Genomic DNA, 22,921 nt, shown 5'->3' on the forward strand with positions numbered 1-22,921 from the left:
ACGTTTACTAAGCACTTATATATGCTCAGCACATCTTGAGACTTTCATATCAGAACTGTTTCTTACCAAAACATCTCTCAGTTGTCAGAAGGGGACCCCAAGTGTCACCCCTAGGCTGGTATCTCCTCTTGGGAGGGGCCAGGGAAGCTGAACACTTTGGTGCCTAAAACACGCCCTGCACATTTAGAGCGCTACTCCCCACATCACATTTTACGACTATAATGAGGGCTTACACTTCCTTTGTGTTACTGCGCTTTTTCAGGTTCTAATACGGCACACAGCTTCTGTTCTGATCCTGGAACCGGATGGCGGGGTAGCAAATGCGAGGACTGCAGCACGAAGATCCCTAACTCCAGAAGAGTCTGCAGTAAAGAACCACCTAAAGGTGAGACACACTCGGGGGCCTCAGAAAGACGAGAGGGGACGGCCATTGTTCCCAGGCAATGAATTGTATTTTTAATCTTTTCTTTTTAGAATTTCATTACAGATACAACACTCTAGGACAGAATTACCTAAATCGTAGTGAAAGAGGTGCCTTTGTCCAGCCCCGCTCTTTAGATGAAAGTAAAACTTCTTCACCTTATAAGTGCACCTCCTGCAGGACCCCATCCCTCAGCAACCCAGCCGCCCAGGCACGGGAACCCCCCGCGACAGTGGCCACTGCTGGTATCTGGGGAGCCCTGGCCTCTCCAGCCTGCTGCCCAGGTCTCCGGCACCCGCCTGACGCGTCCAAATCCAGCGCTACACCTGCATGGCGAGAGGGTGAGCTGGGGCTGGGAAACATGAAATGCCAGTGACCAAGGACTTGCACAAAGCGCTATAGCAGTGCAAGTTGAACCGCTCATAAATGTTTCCCGAAGAAATGACTGACTGGATAATCACCACTATGATTGTTACTATTCAGGAGTGGCTAACACTTTATAAATATATCCCCACTAAAAGTCAGCATGTAGAGAAATAGACTATTTTTTTCACTCCTTAGACACGTGGCTAATTTCCACTGCACAATTTTGCTGCCTTTGGAAAAAAGTTAAAATCTCACAAACATTTATTTATAAAGACGAATGACAAGGCTGTTCCCTCTCAAGGAGTTTACAATCTGAGAGGAAGGAACTTATAGCCAAATAAGGAAAAAATTCAAGGCAAAATGTGTAAGTGCTGGAAGCTGGGTCAAAGTACGCTAAGGGAACACAAAGGAGAGAAGGAAACACTCCCTGTTCTATCACTGAACGACAGCTATACCTGGTCCTCTGACAGGGGCCACCTCCTTTGCTTCACACCTTGAGAGCTCTTCCTCTCCCTCCCTGGCACTGGGCACCAGAACGTTTCTGATCTTTCGCAGTCACCAGTGCCCAAGACTGACGCCCTCAGCTGCGCCTCCCCTTCCCACCCCCAGCTGCCAAACCCTCCAACTGGATGTATCCTCCCATAGTGACAGTCACTGCAGAAGCCACAGGGTCGACTTCTTTACTGTCTCCTTTGTCTTTGGTCTACCGCTTTGAGACCTGTCATTCTAATATATGAATGAGGAATGCAACTAAGTCCTCTGAAATGTGATCTTGAACTCCATTAGGAAACAAAGTGGCTAAAAGGGTCGCAGTGATAAAGAGGCAGCTTTTCCTCCATGTTTAAAAAAGACCCTTGCAGCAGTTGGGGCTGACAGAAAATGGGGTGGGCTGTTGCGGGAGGTCGAGAGCCCCGTGTGTAGACCGGCAGACAGTGTTCTTTGTCCCGATGCTGCAGATGTGTACCTTGGGCCAGATAAGCCTGTGGTCCGTTCTGACTCTGTTTCTATGTTTCCGATAAAACTCAAAATTGTATCTGGAGACTACCAGAAAATTAAACCTGAGCTCATCAGTGTCTCTGCTCATCTTGACCCGAGTCTGGGTGGTCAGCGTGAGTAAATGTGGACTTTCTGGCTCCTGCCCTGCTGTCCATGTCTGAGGGACAATCGCTCTCACTTTCCCTTGCCCAGCGGACCCTCCTGAGGGTGCTTGAGACCTTCACTCCAGTGAAGGAACAGGAGAGCTGGAGGGAGAAGGAAGGGAAGACCGAAGAGAGAAGGAAGGAAGAGGGAAAGCGAAGGGGAGAAGGGAGATTTCTTGGCCACTGACTTGTCTCTTTTTCTTTCCCTGGCATTCTTCCTGTCTTTCCCACATTTTTCTTCTTTTCTGTTTAGTCTCTATATTCTGGAATTGTCTTAGTAACACAATTGTTTGTTTCTGACTTAATCCTAATGTTGGAAAGGATTTCAGGAATCCATTTGGTCCAATCTCTTGGAAGCTATTAGTATGATCCCTCCATTGATCAGACATAGCAGTTGAGCCCAGAGAAGTGCGACATCACGCCCAGGTCACACAGCCAGCTCCCAGGGAACCTAAACTCCCGGTCTCTTATCTGCTAATAAAACAACTTTTAAAAGTTGAATTTCTTTTTCTTAATTCAAAATACTTAATAGATAAAGTTCTTTGTTTTCTGTTACCTAGTTTTATCATTTATTAAAATTGTATGAAATATTTCATGCAGAAAAGTTCAGGAAATGATGCTCACATATGTACCCTCTGGGATCATTTTTTGATGCTCTGAATTTAATCATAGCTAACATTTTCCAGCTCATTCAAAACCAAAATGGATCTGTTCCCAAAGAGTGAATTCAAAATCCTTTCAAGGTGAACGTGCGCCCACACCGGGGAAGTAAGTATTATTTTACTATTACTAACAAAAACATCTATCACTGGTTGGGTGCATACGATGTACTTAATTATCTACCCAAGATTACCTAGGTCATATGTAGTAGAGCCAGGATTCAAACCTAAGCCTAATGCTTCAGTCTTTCATTTGTTCATTCAACAAATGTTTCAATGCCAAAAGGTCATTGTGCTAGATGCTGCAGACACAGTGACACAGGCAACCACCGTCTCTGCCCTCCTGGGGCTTACATTTTTTGGTAGAGGAGCCAGTCTTTGTAAGTGCCAAGAAGAGGACGTACAGAGTGCTAGTCACCTAATTTGGGCGTTCAGGGAAGCTGAGCTCCAAAGGATAACTATGAATGAACTAGTGAGAGGACGTGGGGATAGGAGGGAAGAACATTCCAGTCTAGGAAAGCTTCTTGACGTGGGAAGGCCCCTGGCATGTTTGAGAACGGTGCGGCTGGAACCCAAAAGGAGGAGCGGCAGTGGAGCAAGATGAGGCTGGAGAGGGAAGGCGGGCGGGACGGGCAGGGACTTGCCAGCTGCAGGAAGGATTTCAGACTCTGAGGAACAACGGAAGCCAGTGAAGTTCTTTAGTGCTTTAAAAGATCGCTGTAGCTCCTGAAGCAGGGGGAATGAATTAGAAGACTCAAGGTTGGGCACAAAGGCCAAGTAAGAGGCTAGTGCAGTAATCCAGGTGAGACAATGTGGCTTGCCTAAGGGTGGAGATGGAGAGAGAGAAGGCTGTGTATTCAGGAGCTATGCAAGAGGCAGAACCAGTAGCACAGCAGAGTGACTAATAGTTCGGGCTTTACAATCAGACCCACTCAGTCTGAACCCACTACCCACTCCTGTGGTATAGTGTTTAGGAAGGTGGCCTTTGGAGACTTCTTGGGTTTTCATCTCTGTATTGTGTCCTTGGACAGGTTACTTGACCTCTCTGTGCCTCCGTTTCCCCATGTGTAAAGTGGGAATAACAGTGCCAAACTCACTGACGCACTCAGAATGCTGCCTAGCTCATGGTCAGAACTTGGCAAGTGATGGCTGTAATATTGGTGATGGTGGAGACTGACTGGACGTGGGGAGGGAGAAGACTGATGGCCATGCTCTTCCCCCTGCCCCACGCTGCCACCCCCTGCCCAAGTTCGCCATCAGCTAGGGCCTCAGACGCGGGATCGCCTCTCAGCTGGAGGATAGGTCCCATCTGTTCAACTAATCAGCAGAACCAACTACTGTTAATGCGGCAGGGGAGAGGGAAGACGGGGGAGGCCCTGAGGTCACAAGCATTTAAAGTGAGACTTTCTGGAGATGACATTGCTCACAAGTGTCGCGTGTACCAAAGAAGTCATGCTTAACAGAGGAAACCTTAGCTGTGGGAAGATGTGACGGTGGTTCCATGACAGACCTATGGACAGGCAGGTTCTTGTGGTGTCCCTTAAGGCCACCACTCATGGCTGTGAAAAGTGTAACTCCAGGCAGTGCCCTTCACAGACTATGTGGCTAACCCTCCCCACCCAGAGCCATGCAGTGCACAACCTGAGCAACACAGCAGCCCTGCACCCTTCATTCCCTGACTTAGGCTCCTCCCTCAGACAGAATCGTTAACCAGAGTGTGGTAGTCAAGGGCAGCCCACTTACTTAAAGAGGTGCTGCCTTAATTTTTCTACTGCTTCTGCCTCCTTGGGGCATAAGCTCACTGGTGCTACAATGAACTCAACCCAAGGTGCCTGTAATTGGCAGTTTTATGTATTTGTTTTATAAATATGTAGGGTAGAAGGATGACCCTAGAAGAATGAAAACTGAATAAAAAAATCTCTTTGGAGTCTGGCCTCTTTCTGTACCAAAGGAAAAGGAGACAATTCCAGGAGGAAAGACCCTCATGGTCATGGCAACCACCATCTTCTGAAGCTCGGCTGTGGTCGGCCACAGGGGACTATGACACTATGAAAGGCATTGGGTGCACGACTCCCCCCCCCCCCACAGAGCCATTACCACACACAGAGCCATTACCACACACAGAGCCATTACCACACACAGAGCCATTACCACACACAGAGCCATTACCACACACAGAGCCATTACCAAACCACAGCGCCGACCTGACCAGGACAGTGTGTTTGATGGTGGTGCTTTACTCAAGTATCAACGCGCTCTTGCTTTCCAGGAAAAATCTTCAGGCTTTTGTGACTTACAGCTCAGACTCGGTAACACCCTCACCCCATTTCCACTCCCGCGGGATCTCTGGAAGGAAATCCTTATGTGACGTTGATGGCACTGAAGAAACGAAATCTGAGGTGAGGGCTTGGAAAAAACACTCTAGAATCCTCTCAGCCCGTCAGTTTGTTCTTGATGACCAAAGAGCTGATAGCTTTTAAGTTATTACAGCATCGGGGCTTCAGAAAATGCTCCGCTGAAAACAATTTTGTGCTCAGCACTAACCTAAAACCATACAGTCTTAGCAGCCACATGGTTTGTATTATTCCTAAATCGGTTCCAAGGGAAATTTCCTGAAGAAAGTGCTTTGTGGGTGGTGCCTCAGCTACAGGATTCCCCTGGCCCAGGCTTGAAGGCACTGGAGCCTGTTCCAGCGACACTGTGGTTCGGGTCGCCAGCCGTTTCCTGCCTTCAAGGCAGTCGCTCTAATCCCCAGGCCACTTTCGAACCTTTCCATATGTATGTGCTGTGTCCCTGGGTGCCCTTCTCAGTGGTTATGGCCCCAAATCCCCTTCGTGGCCCCTAAGAGCTTTTTTCCTTTCTCCGCAGCAGGGAAACAGCCCAGGAGGTCGCTGACCTCACCCTCTGATTCATGCTCATCAGTCACATGTTGGTCTTTTTCTATCCCTTTCCCTAACAAATATATTCCATCTCAGGCTGGTTTCCTAGGAAACCAACCCTCAAAAACAGAAATAGACTATGTGGAAAACAGTCGACTCCACAAATCCCACCCTGTAATGTTTAATAATGAAAGAACCCAATTAACAGAAACAGTAGTACGTTTATGTCATTCAAATGTGTGGACTTTTCCTCTATAGGTTTCAAACTTGGCTTTGGATCATGCCCTAAAGACAGCAACCAATTTGAAGGAAACTACTAATCAAATGATTAAAACTATTGCGGAAGATCTTGCCAAAGCACGGAAGTGGAGAAATCGACCGAAATACTAGTTGCAACTCAAGGCAACCAAGGTTTAAAAGAAAAAAAAAGAGGAAAGAAAACTTGATCTTCGCCCAAAATGTATTTTACTTATTATACACTTTAGGAAGATGACTTTCTAGACAAAACACCAAAACCATAAGAAATGGGTAACACAAAGTACTTAAATGAAAAAAAAAAAAAAAAACAAAAAAAAAAAAGAAAAGGACCTCTGATTCTTAAAATCAAAGAACCAACATGTATGAGTAACACAAAGGAAGATGACTTTCTAGAGAAAACACCAAAACCATAAGAAATGGGTAACACAAAGTACTTAAATGAAAAAAAAGAAAAGGACCTCTGATTCTTAAAATCAAAAGCAACCAACATGTATTTATTTTAAATTAAATCTATGTTCTTCCTAACTCATAATAAGTCAAAACAATGAGATTTCCCTTAACCTATCAGTCTGAAAAAAATTAAAAATTTGCAAAAACCTTCTGTCAGTGAGGATGGAAAAAAACAGGTACTTCTTGGTAGAAGTGCAACCTTTCTGGAAGGCTATTTGACAATATCTACCAAGTTCCAAAGCACTTACCTTTTGTGGGGCAATTCTACTAGGAATTTATAGCTAAGTTGCCCAATATGCCATGACAAGGAGGGCCCCTGGACCACTGAATGGTAACAACTCCAAGAGGAACTAATCTAAATACCCTGTATGATGAATCATAAATGGTAATTAATACTCTTCAGCCACTGAAAAGAATGAGGTGGATTATCTGAAAGACAGTCAGTGAAAAAAACAAGATGCCTAACAATATATACATATAGTGTGACCTCATTTGTGTATGTTTTTTAAAGGGCATACATATTTTCTAGAAAGATACATAAAAGTCTTAAGGAACCTCTGAGAAATAAAACTGGAAGTGTTGGGGGAGGAAGGAATTTTTACTTTTCCTTTATTTTCTGTACTGTATGGAACTCTTACAATATGTTTTATTTATTTATTTTTTGAGAGAAGGAATCTCACTCCATTGCCCCGAGTAGAGTACAGTGGTGTTATCGTAGCTCCTTGCAACCTCAAAATCACTCAAGCAATTCTGCTGCCTCAACCTCCTGAGTAGCTGGGACTATAGGCACACAACACCAGGCCTGGCTAATTTTTTCTGCTTTTGGTAGAGATGGGGTCTTGTTCTTGCTCAGGCTGGCTGGTCTCGAATTCCTGACCTCAAGTGATCCTCCCCCCTCGCCCTCCCCAGAGTGCTAGAATTACAGGCTTTAGCCACTGTGCCCAGCTGGAATACGCTTTATTATAAATTCAAATTATCTGTTTAAAGATCTCTTGAAATCAGAATATGCAAAAATGATTATCCAGACTTACATTCAGGCTAGGAAAAAAAGACAAGAAAAAATATGCAAAAATGATAGCCCTAGATTAATAAAATTTTGGAAAAAGACAATTCATTAAAACTGTGCACCAGGGATGTACTTGTAACATTTCACACAAAATTCCAGAGCAAGCTTTTGGTTTGCTTCTTTCAGATCAATTACCCCCTTAATGACAGAGCAGATTATCATAATAGCTCTTTCTCCCTTTCCTGAGGCTTCCTATCTCCATTGACTCCAAACATTCAACAAATGCTTTCCCAACCCCTAGAGTTTGGCCCAGTGGTGTGGAGGAAGTTGAATTTGTTCCCATTTTAGATTTCTGTGCCAACTAAGGCAGCTACTATTTGTCTAGCTGGCTGGAGAATGGGCTATTTTTAACTGTGGGGTTTGGAAACTGGTTAGGATACCTTGGAGGAGATAAAGCAGAAGCCAGTCTGCAGATACCTCTGACTTTATGGCTAAATTTACTTTAAGCTATAAGGAAGATAGCAAAGACCCATGGCAGTACTCTAAGAGAAAAAAGGGAGCTTAAACTGTGTATGTTCCATTAAATAAAATCAGTGAGAGGCCATTTTCTGGGGACTGAACTCCTGCATTAAACCCCAACAGGCCAGACCAAACAAGAACGGAGTCACTTGTGCTAGGTGCCGTGTAATCAAACTGAACTTTAAAATGGGCCAGTTTTCCAAAAAGAACCGGAAGATTTACGGGAACCAGGCAGAAGGGGCCCAGTCAACCTGAGCTGGCATACGGACATCCCCTCTGCCTTAACCCATACAAGTATACTAACTTTGAAAAAAAACAATTCACTTTTTGTTCCTTGCTTCTGCTTTCTTCTGCCTTTTTCTGCCCATAAAGCCCACCCCTATGCTCAGCTTGGGCAGTGAATTTCTATTTCATAGATAGGATGCTGCGTGTTTCATGAATCGATACTAAAAGCCAATTAGATCATTAAACTCAATTTGTTGAAATTTTTTGTACAGTTCTAAGAAGCTTCCAAATTTGTCACATATCTAAATTCAATCACAACTGATAATTACAACAGATAACCTGTTTTGTGTGCCAAGAATCACTATCCAGGCCGGGTGCGGTGGCTCACGCCTGTAATCCTAGCACTCTGGGAGGCCGAGGCGGGTGGATTGCTCAAGGTCAGGAGTTCGAGACCAGCCTGAGCGAGACCCCGTCTCTACTAAAAAAATAGAAAGACATTATATGGACACCTAAAAATCTATATAGAAAAAATTAGCCGGGCATAGTGGCGCATGCCTGTAGTCCCAGCTACTCGGGAGGCTGAGGCAGTAGGATCGCTTAAGCCCAGGAGTTTGAGGTTGCTGTGAGCTAAGCTGACGCCACGGCACTCACTCTAGCCTGGGCAACAAAGTGAGACTCTGTCTCAACAACAAAAAAAAAAAAAAAAAAAATCACTATCCCATCCCCACATTTAAAATTAACACACTTCTCTGGCTTGAATTTTTTTTTTTGAGAGTCTCCTTTGTCGTCCGGGCTAGAGTGCAGTGGCGTCAGCCTCGCTCACAGCAACCTCCAACTCCTGGGCTCAAGTGATCCTCCTGCCTCGGCCTCCCAGAGTGCTAGGATTACAGGCGTGAGCCGCCAGATCCAGCCTTGAAGTATCATTATAGGATTTTTTTGGCTTATCTTTCTTTGGAAATCTGATGAAAGCTATAGAGTCTCCCTTTCACCATGGAAAAAGGATATACACTTATACACAATTTTGCAGAATTTTTAAAAGTTCATGGACACCCTGAAAGAAACCCATGGAACCCCAGTTAGAAACAACTACCATTAATGAATTATTCCTAATCCCTCAAATTAACCTTTATAGAAACTTATAATCATTTTTTTATTTAAAAATATGGCCCATCTCTGATTTATTAAACATATTCTAAATGTACTTCTACATTTCCCTGATGATTAGGGATCATTATGAACAATCACTGCAACATGACTAATCCAAAAAACAGAGACATAGGCAATGCCCTTAAGGAGTTCTAGAAAAGTGCTAGGTTTGGATTTACAAGGATAATTTTACTTACCGATTCTGTAGCCTTGGCCATCTCCTCCCGCATGCAGTTCTTGCGTGTCAATTCTTACAGACTTTTTTCTAATTCTGTTCCAGTAATAAACCAGAAAAACAAGCTTGTTAAGTAACTGTACGCTAGTGGGCTCAGCATGCCCGAGAGCAGTGGTGCCATAAAGCAATGGGTGGCAGAGCCTCCACAGCACAGAAGCCTCTAGGTACTGACTCTTAAGGTGTGGTGCTGCTCAGGCTGCTTGGAGCTGCCAGCAGGCTGCAGCGGGACTGTTTGTAGAAGGCTTGTATCTGAAGTTCTAGCCATCCACTTTAGTTAACTCTTAGGTTATGCAAAAGAAAACTCATCTTTTTATCCTTTCTATTGTAATCTGTTATTAATGAATTATATAAAATAGACCTAACTCATACTAAATATGAATATATTTATATTTAATACATAAAACATTGTTTTGGCAGTAAAATTTTACTGCAGGAGAAAGGTATTTCTTGTTCCTTTGATTTTAGAAGAGATCTGTTTGCATCCTGATGGGACTCACAAGGGCACCAAATGCCCAGGGCAGAAATGAGGCATGGAAGTGTCACATCTTACATAACATAAATGGTCAGGATTGGGCAATTTTGCATGCTTGTGAACTGCCGCTTTGACTCTAAGGCAGCAGAAGTCAAGGGCCTAGGAACAGGATTAAAAAAGTTATTTATTTTTTCTTTTCTGCTAATATGCTTGAACAATGTGAATTCATTGCACTTTATTTTTTTTTTTTGAGACAGTCTCGCTCTGTTGCCTGGGCTAGAGTGCCATGGAGTCAGCCTAGCTCAAAGCAACCTCAAACTCCTAGGTTCAAGCAATCCTTCTGCCTCAGCCTCCCGAGTAGCTGTGACTACAGGCATGTGCTACCATGCCCTGCTAATTTTTTCTATATATTTTTAGTTGTCCAGCTAGTTTCTTTCTATTTTTAGTAGAGATGGGGGTCTCGCTCTTGCTCAGGCTGGTCTCGAACTCCTGAGCTCAAACGATCCACCCACCTCGGCCTCCCAGAGTGCTGGGATTACAGGCATGAACCACAGCGCCCGGCCCATTGTACTTTTATAAGTACATTTCAAGTGCATTTCAGCAGAAAGCAAAACTGTGCTTCAGAGATAGTGAATTGGTTTCAGCTAGTTGCAAAAACAAAAGTCTTTTTCAGGGTCTTGTTATTAGAACCTGTAATTGCTAATTCTATGGGGAAAAAATCAGCTTATACTAGGAATTTAAATGAGATGATCTCTTATGTCTTCAAATTCATTAAGATATTTAGTAAACACAGGGTCGCTCCAATTCTAAGCTTAAAATATATGCGAAATATAGGACTCAAAGGATGTGATATCAGCATGAAACAGTGCCTGGCACATAAAAAGCACTAAGTAAGCATTTGCATGTTACTATTTTATTATCAATACTTAGTAAAATAGCAAGCTATGAAATTAATACGTTTTCTCTCTATAAAAAAATGTTTGAAATGATCCAATTCACAATGGAACCACAAAAAATAAGATATTTTGATAATATGCAGTACCTATATGAAGGTCATGAAGATTTATATATTAATACAGAAACCTTGTCCATGGTCAGGCGTGTACACCAGCTAGAGCTGTGGTGATGGCAGTGGCAGGACCACCATGGTGCCAGGACTCTAGTGACCCAGAGAGAGCATGGGGAAACGCTGGCTGCAGAGACCCAATGACAGTGTGAGAGGTACTAGAGGTTTCGAGAAGTCTGCATCATGCGAGTCTAAGCTAGTCGTTCTTCAGGAGGTACTGTAAAGTCTGCTCTGATGGCACAGTTTGTTCAAGGAATTTTTGTTGAAAAATATGATCCTACCGTAGAAGACTCTTACAGAAAGCAAGCTGCAGAAGATGCACAACAGTGTATGCTTGAAATCTTGGATACTGCAGGAATAGACTAATTTACAGCCATGAGGATTTGTACATGAAAAATGAATAAGGCTTTGCATTAGTTTATTCCACCACAGCGCAGACCACATTTCATGACTTGTAAGATATGAGACAACAGATTCTTCAAGTTAAAGACACTGATGATGTTCCAGTGCTTCTGGTCAGTAATAAATGTGACTTGGAAGATGAAAGAGTTGTAGGAAAGGAATAAGGTCAAAATCCTGCAAAACAATGGAACAACTGTGCATTCTTAGAACCTTCTGCAAAATCAAAAATAAATGTTAGGGATCTTTTATGACCTAGTGAGGTAAATTAACAGAAAAACTCCAGTGCCTGGAAAGCCTTGCGAATAGTCATGTCAGCTGCTTTAATGTACTATTAATAAATGCATTGTACCTCTGGGCCAGGTCTGAAGAACTGTTGCCCAGTTCCACAGTGCCAGCATTCTTTGTTAAACCTACCAACACTTAAATGGACTTTCTTGTGGTGGAACCCTTTAAGAGGGAGATGAAATCTACTATATCAGTTTGTATATTCTAATCACTTTCCAGTGTCACAAGAGAGACTTTTACTTATGTAATAGTCCTAGAGTATGCAGCTGGTAAAACCAGAGGCTACATCCAGTATTACCGCTAAGAGACACTCTTTGTCCACCAATGTTGTATATGTATGAAAATGGTGTACCGTATACTTTAACACACCCCATATTTTGTATTGGAGAGTACAATACAAATCCTAAAAGCACCACTATTTTAGAATAAAAGAAAGTCCAAAGAGCTCCTAGAAAAAAAATTTAGATAAATAAAAAGACATTCTATATTCCCAAATATCAAGTTTCAGTATTATAAAGATGTCGATTTTTCCTAAATTAACCTATAAACTTAATGCAAAACCTATGAAAATACCAAAATAACTTTTGGGAACTCAACAAAATGATACTAAAGTTCCTCTAGAAAAATCTGATAGCCAGAAAATTTCTGAAAAATAATAGTAACTTAGGTAGGTGGAGTAGGGATTACTTCCATTACATATTAAAACATACCATGAATGATGAATTGAAATAGATAAGGAAAAATAAATACAAACTATAGGTCAATAAAAGAGATCCAGAAACGGACCAAAATACAAATGGAAATTTAGTCTATGATAATGGTAGTATTTCAGATTTGTTGGGAAAAGACAGATTACCCAATAAAACCTGGCACAATTATCTGGCTATTTAGAAAGAAGTAAAGCTGGATTACTACTGAATATTGTATCAGACAGGGTTCTGTGCAGGAAAAAAACTCCTCTGGATATTTCAAGAAAGGGATTTAATATAAAGAATTAGGTCCTTACAAAATCCACTGAAAAAGCTGTAGGAGCAGAATCTGGAGACTCATACCCACTAAGGAGGTGATAAGACACTAAAACATGGGAGTCTGGTTGCTACAAACAGCTCCTGTCTGCAGGAGCTTGTCTGTCCACTGGCACATCATTGGCGGAATCTAAATACAGACCCCACTTACCTTAGAGTCTGCAAAACTTCTTGTTTAGCTTTTTAGCGCCTCTGGTATGGGGTGGGGAGCATGGGACATAATACCAGTGCTAAGAGACAATATCTAGCATACATTCTTAACATGAAAATGAATTCCAGATGGATGAAAGTGTTACCTGTAGAAAATAAAATGAATCTATTAAAATGTTCTAGAAGAAACCATGGATGAATTTATAATCTTGGAGTGTGGAACGTATTTCTAAGTAAAGCATGAAATTCAGAAGCCAAAAATGAAAAGTGATAGATTTATCTACAATGAAAATTAAAAGTGGTGCTATCAATATTTTAAATCTTTTGACCAGCTATGTCACTGCTAGGAATTTACATTATGAAAATATTTGTGTAAGTTTGCAAAGGTATGTACCCAAACAATGCAGCATTATTTGTAAGAGCAAAAGTCTGAACACATGGATATATAAAATCATGGTTGGCCGGGCGCGGTGGCTCACGCCTGTAATCCTAGCACTCTGGGAGGCCGAGGTGGGCGGATCGTTTGAGCTCAGGAGTTCGAGACCAGCCTGAGCAAGAGCGAGACCCCATCTCTACTAAAAATAGAAAGAAATTGGCCGGGCGCGGTGGCTCACGCCTGTAATCCTAGCACTCTGGGAGGCCGAGGTGGGCGGATCGTTTGAGCTCAGGAGTTCGAGACCAGCCTGAGCAAGAGCGAGACCCCATCTCTACTAAAAATAGAAAGAAATTATATGGACAGCTAAAAATATATATAGAAAAAATTAGCCGGGCATGGTGGCACATGCCTGTAGTCCCAGCTACTCGGGAGGCTGAGACAGGAGGATCGCTTGAGCTCAGGAGTTTGAGGTTGCTGTGAGCTAGGCTAACGCCACGGCACTCACTCTAGCCTGGGCAACAGAGTGAGACTCTGTCTCAAAAAAAAAAAAAAAAAAAAATAGAAAGAAATTATATGGACAGCTAAAAATATATATAGAAAAAATTAGCCGGGCATGGTGGTGCATGCCTGTAGTCCCAGCTACTCGGGAGGCTGAGACAGGAGGATCCCTTGAGCTCAGGAGTTTGAGGTTGCTGTGAGCTAGGCTGACGCCACGGCACTCACTCTAGCCTGGGCAACAGAGTGAGACTCTGTCTCAAAAAAAAAAAATAAAATAAAATAAAATCATGGTCTACCATCTATGACAGAACACCATGAGGCCAAGGAAAAGGAGAGATTTGAAATAAAGATGTTCTGTTTATATAACACAAACACATCTGCAGACAAATGTTATCTAACTTTATACATATTACATTATTTTTGAAAAAGTCATTAGGGTTATCTCAGGAATATGATGATACTTTCTTTTCCTTCTTTGTAACTCTCATTTAGAACTTTTAAACTTGCCAACTCCCCCTTCACTCCAGAAAAAACAAACTAGGTCAATTTTTGTAACTATATATTTATTTTTTCTTAGAATGTTGATGATTATTTTTGGTTTTCTAATTTAAACATACATGATTTCAAAATTACATAAAATTGTGTTCTTTAGAAGTATCTAGTGAGATAGTATACATTGTGAAATCACTCTATTTATATTAATGACAATTACTTTGTATACGTAAAAGAAATTGTAAATTTCAGTTGAAAGAAAAACTGTACTTATAGGCAATAATTCTATCATACAATACACATTTATAATTTTTACTTTTACAATCTCTTCATTTAAAATCATTCTTTCCCAAAAAACTATACTTCGGCATGAAACACTTGGATACAAGTATCCAATGAGTAATTAGTATGTACACAGGTGGCTGTGAAAAATTACCCACAATTCTAATATATTCTGCTCCAAAAGTGAAAAAATTTCCTTTCAGAAAGCATTTTAACATTTCTTCTCATCATCTACAAAGCAACAATATTTAAATTATCAAAAATGGCAAATCCAATAACACATAATCAAACAGTCCCTTAAGAAATGTATTCGAAAATCCATTATTCCATAAAATATTTACATTGTTTAAATTACATCTTCTTGTTCTATTTTATTTAGTTTAACATATTAATAAGGATCTCTAAGCCCTCCCCCCTAAAAAAGGATGGCTTTATTCATCCTTAGAAAAGGAGACTTTATCCTTGGGTTTATTCAGCATCTTTATATCATCCAACAGCTTTTTGGGTGTTAAAATATGTGTAGAACCTGGTAGGAGAAAAGATAACTTTTCAGAGGCCAGCAGTTAATTTTCCTTGGCTTAATATATTATGTTGTCCTTCAAATATACAAAGTGCAGTAGTTCGGGGCAGTTTAACGATTTCTACACGACATCTTCCCGAAATCTGCCTATTCTATAATAGTCAATCCTTCCTCATAATTGAGCATTCTCAGTAACTTCAGAAACACTGCCTACTCCTAATGCTTTGTCTACTTTGTACTAGGAGACTGAGGAGGAAAACTGGGAATCACTCTGTCCTCAGAACTGCAACAGTTGTCATTCACTAACAGAGAGCCACTGAACAGTGCTTCAGATCGAGGCCTGACATACAGATCCAGCACCTCCATGAGTCGGGAGAGTTTACCTATCGGTGGCTCTGACTGAAATTCTTAAAACTCAATTCCACACAGGCCCTGCCAATGTCAGGTCTGCATCTACAAAAAATTTGAAACATTTTTCAAGTAGAACTGTATTTATGCATCAAAAACTAATAATGGGGCCGGGCACGGTGGCTCACGCCTGTAATCCTAGCACTCTGGGAGGCCGACGTGGGAGGATCGCTCAAGGTCAGGAGTTCAAGACCAGCCTGAGCAAGAGCGTGAGACCCCGTCTCTACTAAAAATAGAAAGAAATTATCTGGCCAGCTAAAAATATATATAGAAAAAATTAGCCGGGCATAGTGGCGCATGCCTGTAGTCCCAGCTACTTGGGAGGCTGAGGCAGGAGGATCGCTTGAGCCCAGGAGTTTGAGGTTGTTGTGCCTAGGCTGACGCCACGGCACTCTAGCCTGGGCAACAGAGCAAGACTTGTCTCAAAAAAAAAAAAAGTAAAAAAAAAAAAATAATGAAAGCAAACAAAATCATAGAACATAATATTTTAAAGGAACAAGCTCATTTCCCCAAAGTCTGAATATTTAAAAATAAAATTATTAAAAAGCCAACCAGGAAAAAATTCTAACATGTCAGATAAAACACTTTCTATGGTTTAAAAAAAATTTTTTTTTGCATTCAACAATTTAGTCCTAAATATATAAGATCAAGTTTTATGTGTACATTTTTGTATTTAGAGTCTGCTTGAAAAAATACAAAAGAGGAAAACAAAGTCTTACCAATAATAACTTCACAGGATTTGTGTGCCTGAGAAACTTCATAAGCACAACGCATTTCAGAGTACGTAATTCCTCCAATTACAAAAACAATCAGCTTGGACCCATTTTTTCGGTCTTCTAAGTAATTAGCTCTAGGCTTCTGGCGGGCACTAAAAAGTGAAAAAAAGCAAACATGTTAAAAACATTTACAAAGCCAAAATGCTTGGAGACTTTCTAAAAAGCCTAACCTAATTCAACCAAACTCAAATTTAGTATCAATTACACTGATTTTAAGGAACTGACTTAACTATGGTGTGAATTAGAACACCAAGAGTTAGGCAAGACAGCCATTTCAAGTCTTGATTTTGACAAAACACTAGCTTAGCATTTTTACCTATGAAGTGGAGTTCATATCTTCCCTTATTTCCTATGAAGAAATAATATATCTGAAAAGTCTGCAACTTCTTGAAATTAAAAAAAATAACTGAAATGGCACTGAAACAGTAAGATTTTGAAGACATGACCGGGGAAGGGGGCAGGTACTGATGTGGAGGGGACGTGGTACCGGGACGGCCCTTGCTGGAATTGAGGAAAGCGCGATGGTAGGAAGTTGGGTGTTAAAGTTAGGTCTGGGTTTCAATCTTTATTCTGCTGCTTTTTGATTCAGCATGACTTTCAGCAAGCTACTTCTCTGTAAACCTCAAAGGCTGTTACAAGAATTAAACAAAATAATGTACAGAACACTCTAAGTATGGAATGTGGTACCGGGTAAGCACTCAATAAATAGTCATTACTTTCACCATTTCCTCCCCCAGATTGCTCTCAATCTGCAGCCCAATACAGCAGTCACTAGCCACATGAGGCTATTTAAATTTAAATTAGTTAAAATAAAATTCAAAATTCAGTTCCTCATTAACACTACCCACATACCGGACGGTGCTGATACAGAATGCTTCTATCACTGCAGAAAGTTCCATTGGCGAGCACTGCTCTAGAGCTGCGGTCCCCAGCCCTGGGCCATGGACCAGCACTGGTCTGCGATCTGTTAGAGACCAGGCAACAGAGCTCTGCCACACCCCCGCCTCCCCACCATCCATGGAAAAATTATCTTTTTTTTTTTCTTTCTTTCCTTTCTTTTTTTGACACAGAGTCTCACTTTGTCACCTGGGCTAGAGTGCCGTGACGTCAGCCTAGCTCACAGCAACCTCAGGCTTCTGGGCTCAAGTGATTCTCCTGCTTCAGTCTCCCGACTAGCTGGGGTTACAGGCGTGCGGCACCCACCAGGCTAACTTCTATTTTTAGTAGAGACGGGGTCTCACTATTGCTCAGGCTGGTCTCGAATTCCTCCTAACCTCAAGAGATCCTCCCGCTCGACTTCCCAGAGTACTAGGATTACAGGAATGAGCCACCATGTCTGGCCTGAAAAACTGTCTTCTATGATACCAGTCCCTGGTGCCAAAAAGGTTAAGGACTGCTGCGCTAGAGCATAAGAATTACTTTTTGTTCACATCCTCAACTGGTAAAAAATTTTAAACTTTACTTTTATTTGAAAATATCTCGGCCGGGCGCGGTGGCTCACGCCTGTAATCCTAGCACTCTGGGAGGCCGAGGCGGGTGGATCGCTCAAGGTCAGGAGTTCAAGACCAGCCTGAGCAACGAGCGAGACCTCGTCTCTACTAAAACTAGAAAGAAATTATCTGGCCAACTAAAATATATATAGAAAAAAAAAAAAAATTAGCCGGGCATGGTGGCGCATGCCTGTAGTCCCAGCTACTCGGGAGGCTGAGGCAATAGGATTGCTTAAGCCCAGGCGTTTGAGGTTGCTGTGAGCTAGGCTGACGCCACGGCACTCACTCTAGCCTGGGCAACAAAGTGACACTCTGTCTCAAAAAAAAAAAAAAAAAAGAAAATATCTCAAAATAAACATTATGTACATTTGTAAATAAATATATATTTAGTCATAAAACTACTAGTATATATCAATAAAGGTTAATTTCTCCTTTTTTGGGTAAAAATAAGTACCCAATAGATCATTTTGTTGCCCATTTTGGAAGCCACTGTTTCTAGATGACCTAGAAGGCCTTACAATATAGGATCCCACAGCAAACTTTTGTTTTGTTTTGTTTTTTAGAGATGAGGTCTTGCTATGTTGCCCAGGCTGCAGTGCCTATTTACCAGCATAGTCATTGTACACCTACATACAGCCTTGAATTCCTGGGCTCAAGTGATCCTCCTGCATCAGCCTCCTGAGTAGCTGGGATTCCAGGTGCATGCTACTGCGCCTGGTCCCTAGCAAACTTTTTTTTTTTTTTTTTTGTTGAGACAGAGTCTCACTTTGTTGTCCAGGTTAGAGTGAGTGCCGTGGCGTCAGCTTAGCTCACAGCAACCTCAGACTCCTCGGCTTAAGCGATCCTACTGCCTCAGCCTCCCGAGTAGCTGGGACTACAGGCATGCGCCACTATGCCCGGCTAATTTTTTCTATATAGATTTTTAGTTGTCCATATAATGTCTTTCTATTTTTAGTAGAGACGGGGTCTCGCTCTTGCTCAGGCTGGTCTCGAACTCCTGACCTCGAACGATCCACCCGCCTCGGCCTCCCAGAGTGCTAGGATTACAGGCGTGAGCCACCGTGCCCGGCCCTTAGCAAACTTTTAATAGCTCTTTTTTTTTTTTTTTTTTTTTTTTTGAGACAGAGTCTTACTTTGTTGCCTGGGCTGGAGTGCCGTGGCATCACCTAGCTCACAGCAACCTCAAACTCCTGAGCTCAGAAGATCCTCCTGCCTCAGCCTCTGGAGTAGCTCAGACTACAGGTGCACACCACCGCACCCCGCTATTTTTTTCTATTTTTAGTAGAGACAGGGTCTTGCTCTTGCTCAGGCTAGTCTCGAACTCCTGAACTCAAGCAATCCTCCCAGTTGGCCTCCCAGAGTGCTAGGATTATAGATGTGAGCCACCGCACTGGGCTATGTTCTTAGTTCAGCCTTTGGCATGATCACTTCTGTCTACCACCTTGAAAAATGATGAGGTAGTAAACAACAGGAAAAAAATTTTTTAATTAGGAGTTGCTTTGAAAGATGAAACAGATACACTCTTCTTCCCATACAAATTAAGGCAAGGATATTAAAAATGCAACTTTGGTTTAAAACATTTTTCACAAGAAAGTAACAGTAAGAAAGCAAAAGAAAAGGAGATAATACTACTCAAAACGATTATGTGATCCTAACAATTTTTAAACTTCTGAATAGAAATTTTAGGACAATGGAATTATATTTAATTTGTTTCACACAGATGTTTAAGACTCAGAGATACAAAAATAATGATTAAATCCCTAGATCCTGAAAACCTCCCTCTAAATAGCACCTAAAAGCACTAGTTAAAATAAGGGCAAGCATGAGGAGCCAGCAGTGAAAAGGAAGCCAAACATATGGTGGTAAACTGAGCTGAGGCTTGGCCTGCCCTGTGGGGTATTTTCAGATCTCAGCAAACAGGGGGCCAAGCCTTGGGTACTGTGCAAGGGGGAGACTGGGAGCTGAGACCCTGCATAAAGCCAGGATACCTTTAAGGACCAAGGAAGAGGCAGAGAAGCTTCTTCTCTGATAACTACAATCCACAGGCCTGCCTGATGAGAGTTGTAGGTGCTAATTAAACTACCTTGAGGGTCTGAGGAACCCCAAGGTGAGAAATGAACAAATAACAGGAAAAAACTCTAATCTGACAAAAGGACAAGCAAAACCTCTCTGAAGGGATCCACTCTCAACCCTGGCTAACCTCAGAATTCAAAATTACAAAATATGTAAGAAAATAACCACGAGTCTGCAGAAATAAAAGGCAGCAGAATTAGACCCCAAAGAATGTAAGATATTGAAATTATTAAATACAGACTATAAATTATGTTTAAAATGAAAAAGGACAATAAAGTAGGATAGAAAGCAGTGCAAAATAAGAAATAACAAAAAAGTTCTAGCATATTTAAAAAAGAAATAAGTAGAACTTCTAAAATGGAAAAATAAAGTCACTGAAAATAGAAACTGAAAAGATAGCTTACACAACAGATTAGACACAAGTTTAAGAGAGAACTACAGAATTAAAAACTAAATATGAAGAAAAATTTCCAGAATGAAACACAAATAGAAGAAATGAAAGAACTTGAGAGATTAAGAGACATGAAGACAGAATGAGATGTTCCAACAAAACTAAGACAACAGAAGTGGCAATATTTGAAGAAATTATGTAAGATGTGAGTCTTGAGATTCAGGGAATATAAATGAACCCCAAGGAAAGAAATAAAAAAAAATCCTCGGGTAGACAGACATACCATAGAGAATGTACAGAATACAGAAGACAAAAAGCAGCCAGAGGAAAAAAAGGCTAATTATCCACAAAGATATGACAAGAGTGATAGAAAACATGCCCCACCCCAACCTTCCCAAGAGCTAAAATAGAACCACAGAAACAGCAGAGTATTACCTAAAATATTGAATGAACATAACTCTGCACCTGGTTAACTCATAGCTGGTTAAAGCTGTCATGTAAGAATAAGGACTAAACGAAGATATTTTCATACAGAAATCATAAAGATTCTACCACCAACAGACCCACACTGAAGGCACTTCTAAAGGATGTATGGCAGAAAGAATGTAACTGAACCTACAAGAAAGCAGTGGTAAGGCCGGGCATGGTGGCTCATGCCTGTAATCCTAGCACTCTGGGAGGCTGAAGCAGGAGGATCTCTCAAGGTCAGGAGTTCGAGACCAGCCTGAGCAACAGCGAGACCTCGTCTCTACTAAAAATAGAAAGAAATTATCTGGACAGCTAGAAATATATATAGAAAAAAATTTGCCGGGCATGGTGGCACATGCCTGTAGTTCCAGCTACTCAGGAGGCTGAGGCAGAAGGATTGCTTGAGCCCAGGAGTTTGAGGTTGCTGTGAACTAGGCTGATGCCATGGCACTATAGCCCGGGCAACAGAGTGAGACTCTGTCTCAAAACAAAAACAAAAACAAAAACAAAGAAAGCAGTGGTAAGCAGTTTAACTGGTTAACATGCACATACAACTAAATTTCAAAAAAAATAATGCTGATCATTAATTTGGGAGGTAAAAATGATGTAAGGTGAATAGAAATAAAGTATTATGATGACATTTAAGGTGAATAAAAATAAAATATTATGAAACATTTAGGGGTGTGTGGTTTGCATCAAGTTGGTCTAAGGTTCTTGTGTTGTTCAAGAGGGCAGAAATACTAATTAATCTTACACTTTGTTGAGTCAAATATGTATAATAAATTTCTAAGGATAACTGCTACAAGAATACAAGTAGATGATATAACTTCCAAACCAGTACAAAAGGAAAAAATGAAAGAAAAAATCCTCAGTATAAGAAAAGAACCCGAAACACCCAAATACATGTAAGTGTACAAGAATGTTCATGGAGTATTATTTGTAATGATGTCAGTTCTGACACAGACTAAACTTCTATTATATGGAAAACAGATGAATAAATGGTTATACTCAAATAGTTATATACCAACTAGCAATGAAAATTTATGCAGCTATCAATTTGCAATAAATTTCACAAACATAAGGAAAACAAAAAAAGCATGTTGCAGGACACATACAACATGACACCATTAAGTTTAAAAACATAACATAGGGTTGGGGTGCTGTGACTCATGCCTGTAATCCTAGCACTTTGGGTGGGTGAGGCAGGAGGATCGTTTGAGGCCAGCAGTTAGAGACCAGCCTGAGCAAGAACAAGTGTCTCTGCAAAAAATAGAAAAGTTAGCCAGTATAGTGGTATATGCCTGGTGTAGTGGCGCATGCCTGTAGTCCCAGCTACTTGGGAGGCTGAGGCAGGAGGATCGCTTGAGCCCAGGAGTTTGAGGTTGCAGTGAGCTATGATGATGCCACTATACTCTAGGCTGAAAGACAAAGCAAGACCCTATCTCAAAAAAAAAAAAAAAAACCACAAACACAAAACCCCAAAAATATAATATAGAGAGGACTTATGGTCATGGTGGAATAAGGTGATCAGGAGATTCCCCTCCAAGGAAACAAGTATATAGCTGGATGAAATTGTGGGAGAAAACAAAACAGAATAAAACATTTCAGGCCAACTGGAAATCAACCATAGGCAGACAACAAATTGAGAAGCATTTACTCTTTTTTTTTTTTTTTTTTAATCATGATAAATTATTAAGTGAACAGTGCAAGTTAAAAACAATAGTTTCATATTTTTCCCCACCCCCCCCTTTCCCGAGTCAGCACCTTCAAGTGTTACCACTCCCCAAACAGTGCGCAATGCACTCATTGTGTAGGCATACCCCCATCCCCTCCCCCACCCCCCACCTCAGTCTGATGTCCAATTGGTGTCGTTCCCAGATTTGTATTTAGGTGATGATCAGGGAGCATTTACTCTTAAATATCTGCTCACATATCAGGTAAGAATGGTGGTGGTGAACAGGAACCTTCTAGCTGGGGCTGCATTTAAATCCACTACTCCCCCATCTCAGTCAAGAAAAATTACAGCTTTACTGAGGTGAGGCTGGCTGTGAAAATCAGCAGCTTTACTGCCAGTGGTGGAAGACTCGATTCAAGGTGAAGCAGCAACAGAGTACAAACTCCTCCAGCTTTGCTAGCTATGGTCTCAATCTGGGCTGGGCAGCCAATCACCCAGAAATTTAATGAGGAAATCCCAGAGGTGGGGAAGCTAGAGAAGGGAAAGACAAGCTCTCTACACATCATTAGCTGACTGCTAAACTGCATCTGCAGGGAAAACCTGAGAAGGTCCAGGGGGAAAAATGAGGAAAAAAAGGGGGGAGACTCAAGAACTGGCTACATTGGAATGCGTTCCTTAACTCACACTCAGCTTCATACAGCAGAGGATGGAAGCCATAGGCTTGAAGTGTGTGAAATAATTGGCTAACCTCTAAACTACACAGACACAG

At 41.4% G+C, this 22,921-nt stretch overlaps 2 protein-coding genes and 1 pseudogene across 2 annotated transcripts in view; 2 read left to right on the top strand and 1 right to left on the bottom strand.

Moving 5' to 3' along the window:
* AKNAD1 (AKNA domain containing 1) overlaps positions 1-5,854 on the top strand; it is a 38,705-nt gene extending 32,851 nt beyond the window's left edge. Inside the window, exons 17-21 of the mRNA XM_069479250.1 lie at positions 263-385; positions 475-588; positions 2,613-2,694; positions 4,855-4,984; positions 5,723-5,854. Of these exons, the coding sequence (XP_069335351.1) occupies positions 263-385; positions 475-588; positions 2,613-2,694; positions 4,855-4,984; positions 5,723-5,854 (581 nt within the window). The remainder of the gene's footprint in view (positions 1-262; positions 386-474; positions 589-2,612; positions 2,695-4,854; positions 4,985-5,722) is intronic.
* Positions 5,855-10,953: 5,099 nt separating this feature from the next.
* Positions 10,954-11,567, top strand: LOC138390396 (ras-related protein Rap-1b-like; annotated as a pseudogene).
* Positions 11,568-14,130: 2,563 nt separating this feature from the next.
* Positions 14,131-22,921, bottom strand: part of STXBP3 (syntaxin binding protein 3) — a 59,530-nt gene continuing 50,739 nt past the window's right edge. The window contains exons 18-19 of the mRNA XM_069479066.1: positions 15,999-16,147; positions 14,131-14,877 (exon numbers count right to left, since the gene is read on the bottom strand). Of these exons, the coding sequence (XP_069335167.1) occupies positions 14,783-14,877; positions 15,999-16,147 (244 nt within the window). The 3' untranslated portion in view covers positions 14,131-14,782. The remainder of the gene's footprint in view (positions 14,878-15,998; positions 16,148-22,921) is intronic.

This window comes from Eulemur rufifrons, chromosome 8, assembly GCF_041146395.1.
Source record: "Eulemur rufifrons isolate Redbay chromosome 8, OSU_ERuf_1, whole genome shotgun sequence".
Taxonomy (NCBI): domain Eukaryota; kingdom Metazoa; phylum Chordata; class Mammalia; order Primates; family Lemuridae; genus Eulemur; species Eulemur rufifrons.